The sequence below is a fragment of the Chaetura pelagica genome, unplaced genomic scaffold (genome assembly GCF_000747805.2).
Source record: "Chaetura pelagica isolate M959 unplaced genomic scaffold, ChaPel_1.0 scaffold222, whole genome shotgun sequence".
In the NCBI taxonomy this organism is placed as follows: domain Eukaryota; kingdom Metazoa; phylum Chordata; class Aves; order Apodiformes; family Apodidae; genus Chaetura; species Chaetura pelagica.
In genome coordinates this window covers 1,901,313-1,919,116 of record NW_009952711.1, presented here as the reverse complement: position 1 = coordinate 1,919,116, position 17,804 = coordinate 1,901,313, and the positions used below count along the sequence as shown (strand labels likewise).

The 17,804-nt window shown below is 40.9% G+C and overlaps 1 protein-coding gene across 1 annotated transcript in view; it reads left to right on the top strand.

Moving 5' to 3' along the window:
• The window catches only part of TLN2 (talin 2), a 93,445-nt gene that overhangs the window by 44,646 nt on the left and 30,995 nt on the right, over nucleotides 1–17,804 (top strand). The window contains exons 27-41 of the mRNA XM_009994513.1: nucleotides 1,654–1,747; nucleotides 2,054–2,143; nucleotides 3,235–3,357; nucleotides 4,559–4,702; nucleotides 4,893–5,054; nucleotides 6,167–6,307; nucleotides 7,462–7,643; nucleotides 8,446–8,578; nucleotides 10,087–10,188; nucleotides 10,976–11,146; nucleotides 11,756–11,902; nucleotides 12,755–12,856; nucleotides 14,159–14,278; nucleotides 16,144–16,290; nucleotides 17,706–17,801. Of these exons, the coding sequence (XP_009992815.1) occupies nucleotides 1,654–1,747; nucleotides 2,054–2,143; nucleotides 3,235–3,357; nucleotides 4,559–4,702; nucleotides 4,893–5,054; nucleotides 6,167–6,307; nucleotides 7,462–7,643; nucleotides 8,446–8,578; nucleotides 10,087–10,188; nucleotides 10,976–11,146; nucleotides 11,756–11,902; nucleotides 12,755–12,856; nucleotides 14,159–14,278; nucleotides 16,144–16,290; nucleotides 17,706–17,801 (1,954 nt within the window). The remainder of the gene's footprint in view (nucleotides 1–1,653; nucleotides 1,748–2,053; nucleotides 2,144–3,234; nucleotides 3,358–4,558; nucleotides 4,703–4,892; nucleotides 5,055–6,166; nucleotides 6,308–7,461; nucleotides 7,644–8,445; nucleotides 8,579–10,086; nucleotides 10,189–10,975; nucleotides 11,147–11,755; nucleotides 11,903–12,754; nucleotides 12,857–14,158; nucleotides 14,279–16,143; nucleotides 16,291–17,705; nucleotides 17,802–17,804) is intronic.

Sequence of the window (17,804 nt, the reverse complement as noted above, 5' to 3'; positions counted from 1 at the left end):
CTTTTCAACTCCTCTGTGGCTGCTTGTAACACCCTTGTCAGGGCTCTTTTCTCTTCCCCTGCCATGATAAAGTCAGGGTCAAGTATTTTTACTCTCTTTTCTCATGAAAATTTAAAAATGAGGCACAGCTTCCTTTGCTCCCTGTCTGTAACATCACAGAATCGTAGGGTTTGGAAGGAACCTCGAAAGATCATCTAGTCCAACCCCCCTGCCAAGCAGGATCACCCAGAGCACATCACACAGGGATGCGTCCAGGTGGGTTTGGAATGTCTCCAGTGAAGGAGACTCCACAACCTCTCTGGGCAGCCTGTCCCAGGGCTCTGTCACTCTCACAGGAAAGAAGTTTTTTCTGATGGCTTATCTTTTCGTTTTTCTCTCTTTTCTGGTATTGCAATTGATCTGCTTGTATTTTTTTTTCCTTTCTTCCCCCTTTATTTCAACTGTAATAGACACTCCAACTTCTTCAGTAGCTTTGGAGTCCTTGTGGAGGCGTTTTTCTTGAATGCCTCTGACAGTCTCATTGAACTGCAACAGTGACTGAGTCCCCTGCAGAATCCAAGTATTGATGTGCTGTATTTGGTGAGAATGAATGCGGCTTTTAGAGTCCTAGCAGCTCTCTTCCACTCTGGGGTTGGTGTTTTGAGGGGTCACCTTTCTGATTCTGCTGCTTCCAAATAGTTTTCAAAGTGATGTGTGTACATTGGGTGTGCTGGATACAGGGAACTGGTGTGTAGTGATTATATTCATGGGACCACATTGCATCCTCTAATCAAGCTCGGGGTTTCTTCTTTAATTCAGATGTTTTCTGAGTCAACATGCTTTGTTACTCTGAGATTAAAATAAACAGCAGAGAAAGATATTTTTGTGTTCAGTTTCTCTGGGAGTGAACAGAATCATTTGTCTGTATGCAGTGACATTTTTCTGATGCATACGAATCACCAATGTTCAGGAGGCTGAGAATCCATTGTTTGTGTTGATGATGTGTTGGTGAAACCATACATGTTGTATTGCAGAGATAAATAATTGTAAAAGTGTTTGTAAATACACATACATTGACTCAGAGTATCACTTATCAGTTAAAGAAAAACAACCAACTTGGTAACAGACAACATGAATTTATAGCAGCACTACATGCTTATAGTATGACAGACAGAACACAAGACACATGTAAAGGCAGAGGAAGTTGGGGAAAACTGTACACAAAGACACCGGAGCTACTGAAAAGGAGTCTGTCAAACAAATCTATTAGTTTTCATTCTTTTTGCCCTGAACTTAAACATAAAACCTGGTGTATGTGTAGTATGCACATGGTGTTTCCTTTTGTCAGAACGGTAGCATCCATCTCTCTAACCATGTTATTGATCCTACAGAGTATCAGTTTTCTTAGAGAAAATAATTTAAATGCCATGCAGACACTTCAAGGCATTTTTTTCATGCACTCTGATCTCACTGGTTTTTGTAGTTTGCTATGAGAAACAACACAAAGCACTTGCATTCCACTCTGTCACAGTAGAAGTAGTACAATGTGAAATGTAGTAGAATATGAAAGTTTTAAATCTTTATGCAGTGTACAGTTAATGAAACAAAAATTTAAAAAAGAGGAGCAGTTTAACTTTAAAATATACTTTTTTATTCCCTTTCTACTTTTCCTAGAGCTGTGACTGAGAGTATAAACCAGCTCATCACTCTGTGCACCCAGCAAGCTCCTGGGCAGAAGGAATGTGATAATGCGCTCAGAGAACTGGAGGTATTAGTACATTTCAAAGTTTTTTATGAATAAAAATGGGCCCTAAATGTGTATTTTCCTTGTCTGGTTGGCTGCTGTCACTGTCTTCTCATTTGGTATCTATGGCAGAGTAACTGCATAATGTATCACAATAATGAGTAGCATGCTTCTCTGTGAGTAAACCCTTAGTGTGTAGTTTAGCTTGTTTGCTGGAGGAAAAGTTGTAAGGTTACGCTGGTATTAGGTGGATAGTTGTGATCATATGTGTTCTTCTCAGCTTAGTATTTCAAGCTCTGTCAATAACCAGAGTATATTCCCTGATTTCAGACAGTGAAGGGAATGCTGGATAACCCCAATGAACCTGTGAGTGATCTCTCATATTTTGATTGTATTGAAGGTGTGATGGAAAACTCAAAGGTAATTTCCTTTTTCCACCTCTCTGCCTATTGAAAAGTGTGTGTTCATTATCAGAACTTTCCAAGCATGTTAGAAACACATGTAGCTAAAATGAATGCTGCATTCCTTGATAAAACTTGGCCTGAGATAGGTTTCTTACAGGTAATTTCAGTCTTTGATCACTTAGAAATCATATTGCCTCAGGAAGATATTTTTTGTCAAGTGACTGGTGTGCAATGCCATTAAAGTTTCCCTCTCTCTCCCTTCCTTTCCTCTTTATTAGACAGCATGTTATACTTGCATGATCTGTTTTGACTGCAGCTATGTTAGAAAGGCCCAAAGTGTAAATTGGAGGCTTTGCAATGGATTCTATTGTTCTGTGCAAAACAGCTTAGAGGAATGTCTGCACAGTCCAGATATTCTGGCACATCAGAAAATCTGTGTGAAATCTCAAAAGTTATTTTTAAACATACCATGCTATGTATCTCCTTTGAAGCTTTGCTTTTGATGTCCTTGTTATTTGATGTGTTTGAATTGTGTCAGATCTTTCCATCTTTAAAAGAATAAAAAAATGCTTAATGGGTGTGCATGTCATCTTGCATCTAATGCTCTGCTGCAGTCAGATCTTACTTTGAATTTTAAAAATAAACTGAATTCAGTGGGAGACTGTGAGAATTAATGTGTATTCTGATATTCAGATGGTTCCAGCAGACTAGATGCAACTCCTTTTCCACAGTTGGTGAGTTTGGGGGCAAAGAAGATGCCAGATGTATTAACAGCAGCTGTGGCATTGGCTGTCATGTTCTGCAGTCTAGCTGTGATGACTAGAGGATGACAGCAGAAATAATGAGGGTTAATTCTGTATCCTCAGTCATTTGCACTGTAATAGTGTTTATGTTCTGCACTGTCAGTGCAATGGTGACCTGCACACCTTATCCCTTACACCACACAAAAGAATGTGCTCAATTCAGTGAAGTCATTAACTAGCTAAAATTTTTGGTAGCCAAGTCAAGGAGGTTTGTGGGTCAGAACTGGCTCAAGGCCAGGAACCACTTGCCTTTGATTAGTAGAGTAGCATATTGGGAAGGTAACTTTGTTTTTTAATTTTTTAGGTTCTTGGAGAATCAATGGCTGGTATTTCCCAGAATGCAAAAACTGGGGATCTTTTAGTCTTTGGAGAATGTGTTGGAGTTGCATCCAAGGCTCTTTGTGGCCTCACAGAGGCAGCAGCTCAGGTAAGCTCCTAAAGTCTGAAAAGCAAGTACATGTATTTTATTATTTTAGAAAGCCCATGTTGTGGCTGCATAAATCTGATATTCACATCTTTGTGGTCAAACAAATGACCTGACAGAGTTCACTAACATGCATATTTTACAAGGAAGGGAAATGACATCAAGACAACTTTTCTGAGGGTAAAGCAAATGTCAAAGCTGCAGCATGTGGAATTCATGCTTGCAGCTCAGGCTCTGAACTGCTCTGTCATGGAGAAGCACACAGAATCCAGTGACAGTTATAAGGAATGAATCCAGTTTGAATTAGTTTGTAAAAATTTATAAGGAGCACTACTAATTTCAGACATTTAAAATAATAAGCAACCTGTTTCACTTGTTCAGACTTTCAGAATAACCAAAATTCTTAGGCTACTGGAACACATTAGAGTGTGAAACTGATCACTGTTGTTTCACTTACCTGATACCTGGGTGACATGAACTCTGGAGAGCTGATACAGCCCCTTCAGTGAAGGATTTGGCTGTGTGAAATTATGTGCTGCATCTGGAAACTGCTGCTTGGTTTCCTCAAATAGGGAATTTCTCAGTGAGGGCTTAATCTTCTAACCCTGCATTGCCTTACTGGCATGTCAAGGTGACAGATTATTGTATCTGTAAGGGAAGTTTATCAAGAAATATTCAAATACAGTTTTGCCAGATGAGATAATTCTTCTTTGTTGGGAGGCATGAAACTTCTTTTAATTGAGAAAGAGAGTGAATTTGGCCATGGGATATTCTGAGCTGCAGTGAGACCAGCAACTGCAGACTGAGGGGTCCTACAGTCAGCAGCAGTGCATTTGCTGTCAGTTGGTTTTCTACTGGGGTTTGAAAACCCTCACCACCTCCTATGGTAGCTTATCCAGTAAATAATTTGATGCTTGTGACCATTAAAGCTTTTTCTATTGGCTATGCAAGTGAAGAATTATCTTTCCAGGGATACCAGCTGCTTAAGCAGTGGACAGTCTTCTTAAACAGTGGCAAGATATCTTGATTTCAGAGGATTGTGGAGATTTATTACTAAAAAATAAAATTGTAGTAATACCTCAGTATGACTTATGAACCATCTCTGACCACCATGTGTTTAATGACATACTGCAAGCTTATTAAAGAATCAGGATGGATTTAGCCTTGTTTCTTAGGATTGTTTTCTTCCTTTCTCCATGTCTAGGCTGCATACCTGGTTGGCATCTCGGATCCAAACAGTCAGGCTGGTCAGCAGGGTCTTGTTGACCCAATTCAATTTGCCAGAGCCAATCAAGCAATCCAGATGGCTTGCCAGAATTTGGTAGATCCAGCAAGCAGCCCATCACAGGTGATTCCAGAGGATTGCAGTGAGACCATCATTGTTAGGACACGTGACTACACTTTACTTGTGACCAAGCAAAGGCATTTTGGTTTGAAACTGTTGGCATAGCTTAGAACTGTGACTTTGCAGAGCTAGGTTATGGTAAATGTCATGCTCCTTTGACAGTGTGCTTGTTTTGTGCCATCTGTGTTTACAGGTATTATCAGCTGCCACAATTGTGGCCAAACATACTTCTGCTTTGTGCAATGCCTGTCGCATTGCTTCATCAAAGACAGCGAACCCTGTTGCCAAGAGACACTTTGTGCAGTCTGCCAAGGAAGTTGCAAATAGCACTGCTAACCTGGTTAAAACTATCAAGGTACAAATGCTGTTTAGTTCTGCTCCTTTCTTCATTTGTGTTTGTATTTGTGGGTTTTTTCTTGTTGAGACAGAACCCAAACAGCCAGAAATATTTTTCTACCTTCTGTTGATGCATATTGTTTAAGAAATCATTAATTACTCTGTTTAAAACCTGAACTGGAAAACACATTTGATGGTGTCACTGAGCTGAAGTTCAGATGGGAAGAGCTGGGTAGTGTCAGTATTAGGAGAGGCAGCTGGGCCATCTAGTTTTGAGCCATCTCTCTGTTGATATACTTCATGAGCTTGCACCCTGAGAATAATTTGCAGACAGCTGAATGTGAAGGTTTTTAATGATGTTACACTGCTCAATATGCAGAGATTTGTGGAAGTATTTTTGACAGCTTTACCATAATTACAAGCGAAAAATAAAATAATAGTACTGGGAACCAAGCAGAAGCTGTTGATGGTGCTGCTGTTGAATAGTCTCCTGTTAAGAGCTATATTTTATTTCCCAGTTACCTGCCTACAGTTTGGCAGGAAGTGGCTTCTCCTTGTGCAGGCAGAAATAACACTTGTTAAGTGGTAGAGGACAATTCTAAACCCTTCTGGTAGCCATTAGCTGCTACTGAAAGTCTCTTAAAATAGTTATGCTCTTAGAACTGCAAGGTTCTATTACATTACACAGAAGGTCCTTCATATTGAAATATTTCCCATGAGATTAGGAAAGACATTGGTTGACTCATGTGAAAATGAGAGCAATAAATTGATTTGCTTAAAAAATATAATAATTTAAATCAATCTGTATGAAGGAATCACCTTGTTATCCACTTCCACTGTTTGGAGTGTGAGGTGCTGAGACACAATGTGTAAGAGTCATCAGAGTGCAACAACAGAAAGTCTTTATTTAGTCTGAAGCAAAGCAGCAGTTTTACGTTTAGGGTGCATAACCAGCCAAGTAAAGAAAGACACGTTTGAAGGACCATATTCTTTGCATCAGCTGTGTTTGTGAAGGAACTTTCACCTGTCATAAGCATGCAAGAGTTTCAAAAGTTAAAGAATTAAACCATCTTCCTTCAGTTTTGCAAAGAAATACATTAGGACAGAACGCAATTGTTATTTAATTTTCAGGCCCTCGATGGTGACTTCTCTGAAGAGAATCGCAACAAGTGCAGAATTGCTACTGCACCTTTGATAGAGGCTGTGGAAAATCTGACAGCATTTGCTTCAAATCCAGAGTTTGTCAGCATCCCAGCACAGATCAGCACTGAGGTAAGGCAGGGCGTTGCACTTCTGCCCTTAAAAAGTTGAAAATGTTGAATTAATCATGTCAGGAGAGAGGCAGTGAGTGTCAAGACCTGGCCCCAGAATGTCTCAGTATTCCCAGGGCATTCTCCTGCCCTTCACTTAACTTCTGGCTTTGAGTAGGATAAAACTAGTTAGGCCAGAGTAAATGCTGCTAGTCTCCTGTTAGTAACATGATACAGTACGGGTGACTCACATATCTTGTTAGCTGGATTCTTCCATGTGATAAAGTAGCTCAGTAGTAGTAGTAGTAGTAGGTAGTAATAGCTGCTCTTGAGGGGAAAAGGGATTTAACAAATGGAACCTAATTGGTTCTGAAACAGGTTGAAGGAACGTTGATGCAGATTTTGCCTTCTAAAAATGATGCAGTCAGGGTGACAAGAAGCAGATTTTCTGGGAAGAATAACTTTCTGTGGGCTTCTACATTTTTTCCCCTGAGTTCTGTCTTCAACCCTTGTAACTACAACAGGGTATATTTAAATTAACTAATAAAGGCTTTTAGTGTTTTTGAGGGTTGGAGAGGGGAAATCAGTCAAGCTTCTTAAAAGCTTCAAAGTAGAGGTTCTGTGCAGTTACTGACTCTCCAACTGCTCCTTCCTGCTTTTGGCAGCCTCCCTTTCAGCTGGCGTTTCAGATGGTGTGGTAACTGTTGCAGTTTCAAAGCTGTGGGCTGTAACTGGAATCTGAGCCTGCCTTCCAGGCCTGTGGTGCCTGGATTTACCAGATTACTGGTGCTAAAACAGATAGGAAGATGCTGACCCAATTAGTGTTGTAGTCCAGCTAATTCCTGGAAGAAGAGCACACTTGGTTAGATTTTGCAAGTTCTTTGACCAAGTTTGTTTTTTATGATATCTCTGTGGTTTATGAGTAGAGAGGTGTAATTGTTTTCTTGTATTTCTCAACTGGATGGTGCCTTTCTAAACTTAGAAGTGTTTCTTAAGTATGTTCCAGAGAAAACAGTTGGACTGTGATGATTTCTGTGGTGGCTAGTCATGAATATAATAGCATGATACAAGAAATGATAATGCCATTTTAATGCTGTTAATGGAACAGATTTTTTGGAGCAGAAAGTGTGGATGAACTCAATTATTTAAATGTTCTTTGTGTTCTTCTGACCACAGGGATCACGAGCACAGGAACCAATCCTAGTTTCTGCTAAAACAATGCTGGAGAGCTCCTCTTTATTAATCAAAACTGCTCGTTCTCTGGCTATCAATCCAAAAGACCCTCCCACATGGTCTGTACTAGCAGGACATTCCCATACTGTCTCAGATTCTATCAAGAGTCTTATCACCTCTATCAGGTAAGTCTTCTGTAGTAATTTGTGTCCACATTTAAGCTGTAATAATTGAGTATCTGTTTGTGTTTGTTGTTTTTTTTTAAAGTGGGTCAGACATATATAAATTATCTTTGCTATCTCTTCTTTACTGTAGTGTTTTCAGTCTGGTTGCAAGAATGCTGTAGCAAGAAGTGAAAATTCTTTGTTTTTTGGACTAAACATGTCTGCCCCTTTCCTATTGAAAATTTAAAATGTAGTTCAGTATTTAACCTCTTAATATTGATTAAAGCCAAATGGCATGCAAACAGTGACCATATTTAGAGTTTTTTTGGTCTTTGTACTGAAATAGCAAACTGCATGTCAGGACAAGGCACTCAGGAACTGACCTTCGTTGAAAGAAACCTGGAACTTAATGTAATAATACACAAGGAACTCTTTTCTGAGACAGTTGATTGAGCTGCACAGGAATCTGAATATACTTTTCTGGTGTCTGTTACATTTTAATGCTGACCTTCATTATTGAGCCACTCTGTCCATCCCAAGGAGGTCGAATTTGCACTTTGCGTCTCAGGCAACATTTTTTTTTTCTGTCCATAATTATTAAGAGAGAGTTAGGAGATTTAAGTGAGATACTAAGAGAGACTCGTGTGTGCATTTAGGAAATTGTGCAGTGTACTCCTGTAGATAGAAAAGCAAAGCTAACTTTGTCCTTCTTGCTCTCCTCCCACATGCTTTTTGTTGTCAGGTAATGAAGTACATTTGTGTGCACTCATGAAAGAGCCTGCCTCCTCCCCACCATGCTGACTTCACTGCGTCTGTCTTTCAGGGACAAAGCCCCAGGCCAGAGAGAATGTGATTTCTCCATTGATGGGATCAACAGATGCATAAGAGACATTGAGCAGGCCTCCCTTGCAGCTGTCAGTCAGAGTCTGGCTACCAGGGATGACATCTCCATTGAGGTAAGGGAGATGGCACAGGAACAGAGTGATGCTGACTGAGCAGCCTGCCTTAACCTGCAGCTTTATTTTCATTCCATTTGAAGATTTGGAGCTGAGCACTCTGCACAATCGGCCAGTGAGGGGAGACATTCTTACTGTTTCTAGGCAAAATCACACGCTGGTCAAAGCGGATCCCTTCTGGACAGATACCAGGATCATCAGCCATTAGTAGGCAGTAGAAAGTCGTTATTTTTAACCACACCTATGTATTACCCTGACATACTGCACCTATTGATAGTGTTTCTCTAGTGCCTTGCCCTGTAGAAGTCAGGATGTTCCTGCAACCCATCTATTGCTAGAAGTTCAGTGATATAAATGTCAATGTAATTTTTCTTAATGCCTATCGAGTTAGTGTTGATATGTTCTCATTTAAAAAGTTTTCTTCCCTGCCTCCTCCCCTGCCCCCACAGTATTGTAGACCAGTCCTCTCCTATTTCAGCCTTTGTCTCACTGAGGAAGGGCTGTGGTGCCAGAGAGCCTACAAACAGTCAGCAACTCCTTATCAGATTCTCACCTTGGTATTTAGTGTCTTTTTCTACTGTCCCTTCCTGAAATTGTTTGTGTATTCCAGTGATTTCTTGGGCTCTAACTCTGAATATTAGAAACATCTCAGACTAAATAAAGCTATACATATGTCAGAGATACCCCTTCTATTTAAATTAAGTCATCTTGAACTCCATGTTGAACTGAAATAAACATTACTGAAAATGGCAGTTACTTATAAAGCAGTACAGAAATGCAACAGAGTGCAAAAATAGTATTCATTTTCTCTTACATTCCATGACAGTGAACTAAACCCCAGTGGCTGCCAAGACATTAAGTGCCTGTGAATTAAAAGCCAGTATTTATGTCTCGACAAGCTCAGTCATAAACTTTTCTTATGCTCTTGTCCCCCAGATAGTATTCTAGAGGTCAGTCCTCATCTCTGTCCCTCAGAGATGTCATAGTTTTCCTTTGTCTTTCCTTATCAGGGAATTTCTCCTACTAGCTTCAAAGTCTACAGCAGAGATTTTTGCTCTTGTGCTGTATTGTCTGCTTTGAAGAATGTTTCTTCAGATTTAAATCAGAGCTCCTGCTGGTGTCTCTGATTGCTCAGTGATACTAAATCTTGGTCAGGGCAAGAATAGTTGGGGTTTTTTGTCACATTCCAGTGAGAGAGGACAGATACTCCTGAGTTTGCTACCATCAGCTGGAGTAGCAGGAAGCCATCTTCCTCCCTCCCTCCTCAGCCTTGCCATGTAAGTCTAAAGAGGAGCAGGCCTATCTCAGGATTCCTGTTGTTGAAAAAAAGATGAAGGAGAAGAAATAAGCAAGTATGTGATGCCACCAGTGCAGATTTCTGCATTCTGCTGTAGTTACTTGAGCCATGTTCTGAGTGTGTCAGTTGATCTGAGGGTGATTGTTCTGGTCTGGTACAACTTGAGAAAAGAACAGCTGTGATAGTAACTGGCAATTTCGCTTTGTATTAGGCTCTACAAGAGCAGCTGACATCGGTTGTCCAGGAAATTGGCCACCTCATTGATCCCATAGCTACTGCAGCTCGGGGAGAAGCAGCTCAACTTGGACACAAGGTACAAGGTCTGACCACTATGAAGGTTTTTGACATCTTGGACAGCTCGACACTAGGGGAGACCATGGTATAGTAAGTTCTTAACTTCCTATGAAAAAGCAGAAGAAAGCGTGTGGAAGGAGGAAAGACCTGGGATTTTCAAATACTTGGAGCTGAGGCCAAATAAACCTGTTAAGATTTTGGGCCACGGGAAAGATATTTTCATTGAGGTTTTTGGTGGAGGGCAAGTATGTGAAGAAAAGACAAAGAAAGAAAAAGGAGAGGAAAGCAGACGTGGGAGGGTGGAGTGTAATGTTTTAGGTCTTCCTACCTGTGGCTGTTGCAGCCAGCACCTGTGCATGTGACTACATTCTTCTATCTCTTGTGCTATATTAAAGGTGACCCCAGGACCTGGGGCCCCTCACAGTCCCAGTTTGCTCAGTAGGTGACAGAGTGGTAGTTGGAATATGAATATATAGCAGAATTTGGGCAGCTGATGAAGTCAAAATTTGTAAGGAGCTTCTTGCAGAAATGTGCAGCTCCTGTGACAGATTTGAAACTGATTTAATCTGACCTCAAGTGACCATTAGCATCTGAGGAGTGGGAATTATCACGGAGTGTGAAGGTGAGGGCAGATGGAATCACCTGAGCACATCATACAAGCTGAATGCTGTACAGCACACAAGCACTAGGACAGTGTTCTACTTGAGCTAACCCACAGCCCCATGGCACCCAGGGAACATGGTTCCTCTCAGTTACAGGTGAAAAACAGGGTTAATGGCTTTCTGTGGTTGTTCTGGCTTTCTTAGGTAACACAGCTGGCAAGTTACTTCGAACCGTTGGTTTTAGCAGCAGTTGGTGTGGCATCCAAAGCACTAGATCATCAGCAGCAGATGACAGTGTTGGACCAGAGCAAGACACTGGCAGAATCTGCCTTACAGATGCTGTATGCTGCCAAAGAAGGGGGAGGAAACCCCAAGGTAGGAGCTGTTCTCTGTAACTAAGGGATTATTGGAGATGGGCAGTGGGAGAGGGCAGGGAGATGAGGGGAGAGGGCAGGTCAGGCAGAAAAAATAGCGCTTTGGTACTGCATGGCTCAGGGATACGTTTGCAGTGAAAAGGCCATTGATGGCTCCCCTGACATCTCCAAAGCACTGATGCTGCAGTTCTGTGTGAGGACACAAGGAACCCACCTGAGGAGAAAGTGTCAGCCAGGGCTCCCCATAAGGGTGGCCAATTGCACCTGAGGTCAGAAAGGGTCACACATCACGGGGTCTTTTGGGTGTGGGAGAATAAAGTATTACTCAATGCCAGCTTTTCTTAGTTGTTTTGATTGCATCAGGTCCTGTACGTATTTTTTTTCTAGAAAAGGTCCTGCTGCTTTTCTTAGTGACTCCTATTCAACCTTTTGTTTTTTCTGCTCCAAGGAAAATTTTTTCTGTTTTTATTTGTCTTAGAATTATTGTCTCATCTTTTACCTGAAAGGGGATTTTCAGAACTGTTATTGGGTTGTCTTCATTAATTATGCTTTTGATTTGCACGTTGATTTGTGCACAGAATGCTCTCTGATCTCATTTTCTCTCTTCCAGGCATCCCACACTCATGATGCCATCACTGAGGCTGCTCAGCTGATGAAAGAGGCTGTGGATGATATCATGGTTACTTTAAATGAAGCTGCAAGTGAAGTAGGCATGGTTGGAGGTATGGTAGACTCGATAGCAGAGGCAATGAGCAAGGTGAGCACAGAAATCCAGACCCCTTTTTTGCTTTACACCTGAAAGCTGATCCCCCTTGCACGGGGTTGAAAGAGCTGCTGATGATTAACTTTGGTAATGGTTGATGACTGACACACTGTGACAGGAAACCTAAAGATTCTTTGGCTTTGCAGATAATGAAATCAAGCTGATGCCCACAGTGGTGCTCACATTAAGTAACTCCATGGTACCTGTCAGTAGAATTAATACAGATTTTTATTTGGTGATATGCTGGTACTTAACTGTGATCCTAGGTTAATTGGCCTTTTATTTTTGCATACTTATCCTACTCATCTTTCAGCTTAGTCTCCGAAATGATCACTAGGCCAGTCTTGAAGCAAACTGTTTTCAGAGAATAATATGTCAAAGCCTGAATTGCTCTGCTATGTTTTGTAAAGCATTCTACTGGAAATGATAGTTGCAAAGCATTAATTAGTTCAATCAAAACTGTTGGCTTTTCTAGTGTCAAGTAAAAGGTGCACAGGATTGAAGTCTTTACCACATAAAGGAATCTCATGTTATCTTCTTTTAGGAACACTTTGTTCTGTAACTGCTGCACGTTCCTTTCTACATTAGCTGAGAACTACAGGTTGTTTGACCTTGCATCAGAAGTTGACCTCGCTGTCAGAAACTCTGTACTGTAAATTCTCTTCCGTGCTTGTAGAATGGGCTAAAGTGTTTTTTGAGCTCTGTACATCCTGGTGCACTGTCCTCACTTGCATGTTTTGTGAGATGAAATAATAAAAATTAACATATGCTACAATTTCAATATTACATGTAAAGTATGCTATTTGGTATGACTAATGATTTCTGCATTATTTTTCCCTCTTGCAGCTGGATGAAGGTACTCCTCCAGATCCCAAGGGAACATTTGTTGATTATCAGACCACTGTGGTGAAATATTCTAAAGCCATTGCTGTAACAGCACAGGAAATGGTAAGATATTTGGTTAGAACCAAGTACAGACTCTTTAGTTTATGTAAGGAATGTGAAATGATTTGTACAGTGTTGTGCAACTCTATATTGCTAGTTTTTAATAACCTTATCTCTTTAGGGGTAATGGAGCAAAGGAAGTGATAATTTAGTCCATTTAAGTCTTGGATCTCAGTGGCGTAATCATAGGAGTGGCCCTGTATGGGAGGAGTGCTGGATTATGTTGTGGATCTTCTGCACAAAAATCTTTTTATTTGGCTCATTTTCTATAAGAAGTAAAAGGAAAACATCTCACCTACATACTTTTTCAGCAGCCTGTTTAACTGTCACTGAAATACCACCTTATGTTTATTGATGACTTCATCCTACTCTTACAATGTTCATTTTTTCAGACCTCTTTAATACTTACATATTAATGTGGATCAACATCTCAAATGGTTCTCTTGCATTTCTGTGATCCACTTGGGTTTAACAAAAGAATAAGGACACTTGCTGTAATGAGATTTTCCTACCTTGTTTCACAATAATCCTTGCCACACCATATTTGTTTTTGAAGAGTACTTCTATTGCTGGTTTGGTTTTATGTAGACTGTGCTACAGACAAGATTTAAAAAAAATTTGATGGCTGTTGCAGTCAAGACAGGTCGATCATTCTGCTATCTAAGACACAGCAGCTTATCAGCAAACAGTATAAATTTGTCTAAAACTAATTGTGCCCTAAGGATGGAATTCCATGGCTTTTGCTAATGTGAATTGGAGACAGAAGGAATATCCTTGTTAAAAGGTAGGCTTTTTCTAAAAAGAGATTCAGTTTTTTATGCTGGCATTCTACTGAGTCATTCTGTGTAGTCCCACCTGTTTCTTCTGGGTCCTCTCCATGCATCTTAGACATGTTTTGCATTGATCCCCAGTTTTTTTCCAGTGTCATGCTCTCATGACCAGCTGAGACTGCTGTAGGCTGGCTGGCCTTGGCAAAAGAAGGTGGCTGTGACTCACAGCGCCCGCTTCCCCGCCCAACCCGAGTGACTGTCCCTGGCCCATTGCCCTGCTGTGTCAAAGAGTGAATTACCAGCTCTAACTGCTGCTCTTTGATTACTCCCCATGTTCTGCAAGTGCCTGGTTACTGTGACTCTAATAAAGCATGTTTGCCTGAGTTTCTTCATGGAGTTCTTGCTGGAGGACAGCGGTTTTCCCCATTTCATCAGTTGGCCAAACAAATGAGTGTGCTTCTAAGCTGGAGTGTATTAACAAATTATTCTCATGCCTGTCATTTTTCTTTTTCTCTTGCCTGTGTTCTTTTTTCAGATGACTAAGTCGGTTACTAACCCGGAAGAGTTGGGAGGACTTGCATCACAAATGACCAATGACTATGGGCATTTGGCTCTCCAGGGCCGAATGGCTGCAGCTACAGCAGAACCAGAGGAGGTCTGCCATTTTTAGGCCTCTTTATTCTCTGTACACGGTGGTGTCAACATGGGTGTTCTTGTACTGTAGGGAATACAATCAATAGCCAAGAGAAAGGGGTATTTACCTCACTCAGCTGCAGCAACATGTTTGCAGCCATTGCCAAACATACCGCTTGTATGATCAGAAAGATAACGGGTTTCAAACCATTGGGTAATGTGTTCTCTTTCCAATGTCTTTGTGATGACTCAAATGCAGTGAAGGCATTTTCACTGCCTTTGCTTTCTTATCCACTTCTGTACACCCACTCCCTATACTATCTGTGCTCTGTTTGATAGGCAAGCAAACACTACCTCAACCTCAACACTACCTCAACAACTACCTACAAACCTGCAAAAGATGCAATATTTTACTCAAGTGTAACTTTTTATGCTACAAACCTTGTTGTAAAAATTATCCAATCAGAGAACAGAAAGCTTTTGTCAAAACCTTAGTCCATCTTCACAAAGAAATAGCTTGCAATGATCGTGGACAATTCCATAGACTGGGTTAGATACTCCTAAGTTGTGGCTTTCACTTGCAGACAGCTTGCAAATACAAAGAAAGTTCTTAGTTATTTACTATACAGCTTTCCTTCCATCTCATATGTTTTGATGAATTACATAGGCTTTTTTATCTTGCTTGTAAGCCATATAACTTAGTGTCCTGAAATTGAGATACAGGCAACCAGCAGAAGCACAAGTATCTTGTTGATGGGACATCTCTCATACCTCAGAGTTCAAATGCCATGCAGGAGAAGGAGGTTCCCCGTGCAGCCTTACGCTCCTCCTGTTGACAGAGGAAGACAGGCTGTTGGCCTCATTTGAATTAATCTGTTACCCCAGTTTGTGCATATTGTCTGACCACAGTTAGAGAAATCCTTTCACCTCTCTCTTTTCATTGTGTGCCTCTGGTTATGGAGCATAGATGAACTTTGTCAAGATTAGGTGAGAAGGTATCTCACTGTCACCAGATGTATCTGATTATGCAGACAGAAGACTTTAAAAGAGTCCTTGACTTAGTAATTACATTCTACCACTGATAGACTACTTGAGTGTTTCGTGCTCAGTAGCTAAACGAAAAGCGACAACTTGCATTCAGCTTTATGTTGTTAAATTGAATTACCATTTCTGCATGTTACTTTCTGCCTGAAGTTGATATAATTTGATTGGTGATACTAATGGCTATGATTCCTGCTTACTTACTAATGACAGTACACATCTAAATGCCTAAATACATGCAGGTACTAAAACTATCACATTTCAAAATAGGAATGATACAGCTTATGCTGTAGTATTATTAATAAATCAGAAGTTGTGAGGGCAGGATCTTCCACATTTTGGTATTCTGCATGCATGTGGTCAGTTCTGGAGAGCTGAGACTTTGCCAGATTCAAAAACAGTAATTTAAGTTTTGACCCAGTTTCAGTGGTGAAGAGTAAATGTGGACTTTTTACCAATTGTGCATACCTTGAACACAGCTTATTGACAGTACTGGTCTGGGAGATGAAGTTGTGCTATTCAAATGTATGCAACATTTTTGGTTGAGTTGTGTGTGCTTGAACTATGTACACAACTTGGGGACACATGCTTTCTCTTTCCTGGGGTCCTGTTCACTAGTGCTCCTGTTTCATCAGTGAGCCTTTCATAGAGTTGTGCTACACAAGTAGAAGGTATTACAACTGTGCTCTATTTCTGATCTTTTCAGAGTATACCCATGGGCAGAATATTGGTAATAAATATCACCAGGGACTGTTCCCGTTTGTGTTGACATAATGTGCCAGCATGACATTTATTTAATCACTTTGCTCTTGCTTCCTTTATCCTTCTACCTCCTTTACCATCTAGATAGGGTTCCAGATCAGGACTCGGGTGCAGGAACTTGGCCATGGCTGTATCTTTCTTGTGCAAAAAGCTGGAGCTCTCCAGATTTGCCCTACAGACAGCTACACAAAAAGAGAGTTGATAGAATGTGCTCGTGCTGTCACAGAAAAGGTAAGACATTCCTCTGGTTTTTTCCAGCTTCCATCTGTAGCATAATACTGGCTGAATTACACTCAGTTCTTCATTTTTCAAGTGTTCAGTGCAGTTCAAATGCTAGATTAGGCCATGATTAGCCCTTCCTCATGTCTCATAATAAAACTGCTGCCTCATACCAGAGGGAGACTGGTCTAAAGCTAATCTCTAAGGCATGGGATGACACTTGTGCCTCATGAGGCACTCCCTTGGAAATATGAAGTCCATGTGGGTGGTCACAGTTACTGCGATGAGGTTGGTCAATGACATGTGATTTCATGTAGCCATGTCCTCCCCTTTTAAGACAGGGCCAAGCTAACACACTTAGAACTGCATCTTTAAACCATTTGGGCTTTCTTGATCTTTGGAAATGTCCACTTCAAATAGCCTGAGTAGCTCAGCTTTGCTGAAACTTTTTTGGTAGCCTCTCCTTTTGTTGGGCACAAACATAGAGAATCAAATGTCGGTTCATTTTAGATTTCACCAAGCATCACTTGTTCAGCCTGTGTTAGTGTGCTCTCAGCTGGACATATTTCCCACTGTGCCGTGGCCCGGGAGTATCCAAACTTAGGCATGGTAGTCAGTATCTTTTAAGAAGAGTTAAAGCTGATAAGGAGTCATAATCATAGGTACAACCTATTTGGGAACAACTTTGAATCTGAACAGACATCAGGAAGAGCTATACTGTTCAAAGTTGGTATCCATCTCCCCAGAGCCCCCATCTCCTTTCTTGCAAAAGCAGAATTTAGGGCCACAATATAGTATGAGAACAGCATCCCTGCTGCAGAGCATTCTAAGTACAGTGTTAATTAGATTAAATGGAGATCTCTAGCTTTTTTAGTTATCAATAATGTTGCTAGATATCAAGCCATATATTGTCTTTCTATGATTTTTCTATAAATATAACAGTATTTAGGGTCTGAATTCAAAGAGTCAATACTTCCTATTTCTATTCTGTTGAAGTTTGTATCAGTGTACTGGACATGACTCCTGGGGCACTTGAGGCCAATGTTTCTTTTCATGTCTTAGGGAAAGCAGAAGCTCTTGGTTCTGACATTTATCCTGGCAGAATTCACTGCCTTGCCTCTGACTCTGTTTCCAGGAAGTTTTAACTGATGTGCTTCATCCTGTGATGAAGGTCGCTTCGTTCTGTCTGAAAAGTGGACTTCCCAGCTGAAGTCCCCTTTAATTTGAGACAGCCTTTAGTCATCACAACGACTACTGCGCGAAGAGAGCAGATACGGCAAAGGGGAAGGAGAGATTTATTCAAGTTTGCAGAATGACTCCACAAAATGAATTGTTGATTCCAGTCATGTTCAAGAACTGTCTTAACTCAGTGTTCCGTAATGAGGCTTTCTTTTGCTGACCACCTTGTTGCTTTATGTTGTTTCCAGGTCTCCTTGGTGTTATCGGCCCTTCAAGCAGGAAACAAAGGCACACAAGCCTGTATTACTGCTGCTAGTGCTGTCTCTGGGATCATTGCAGACCTAGAC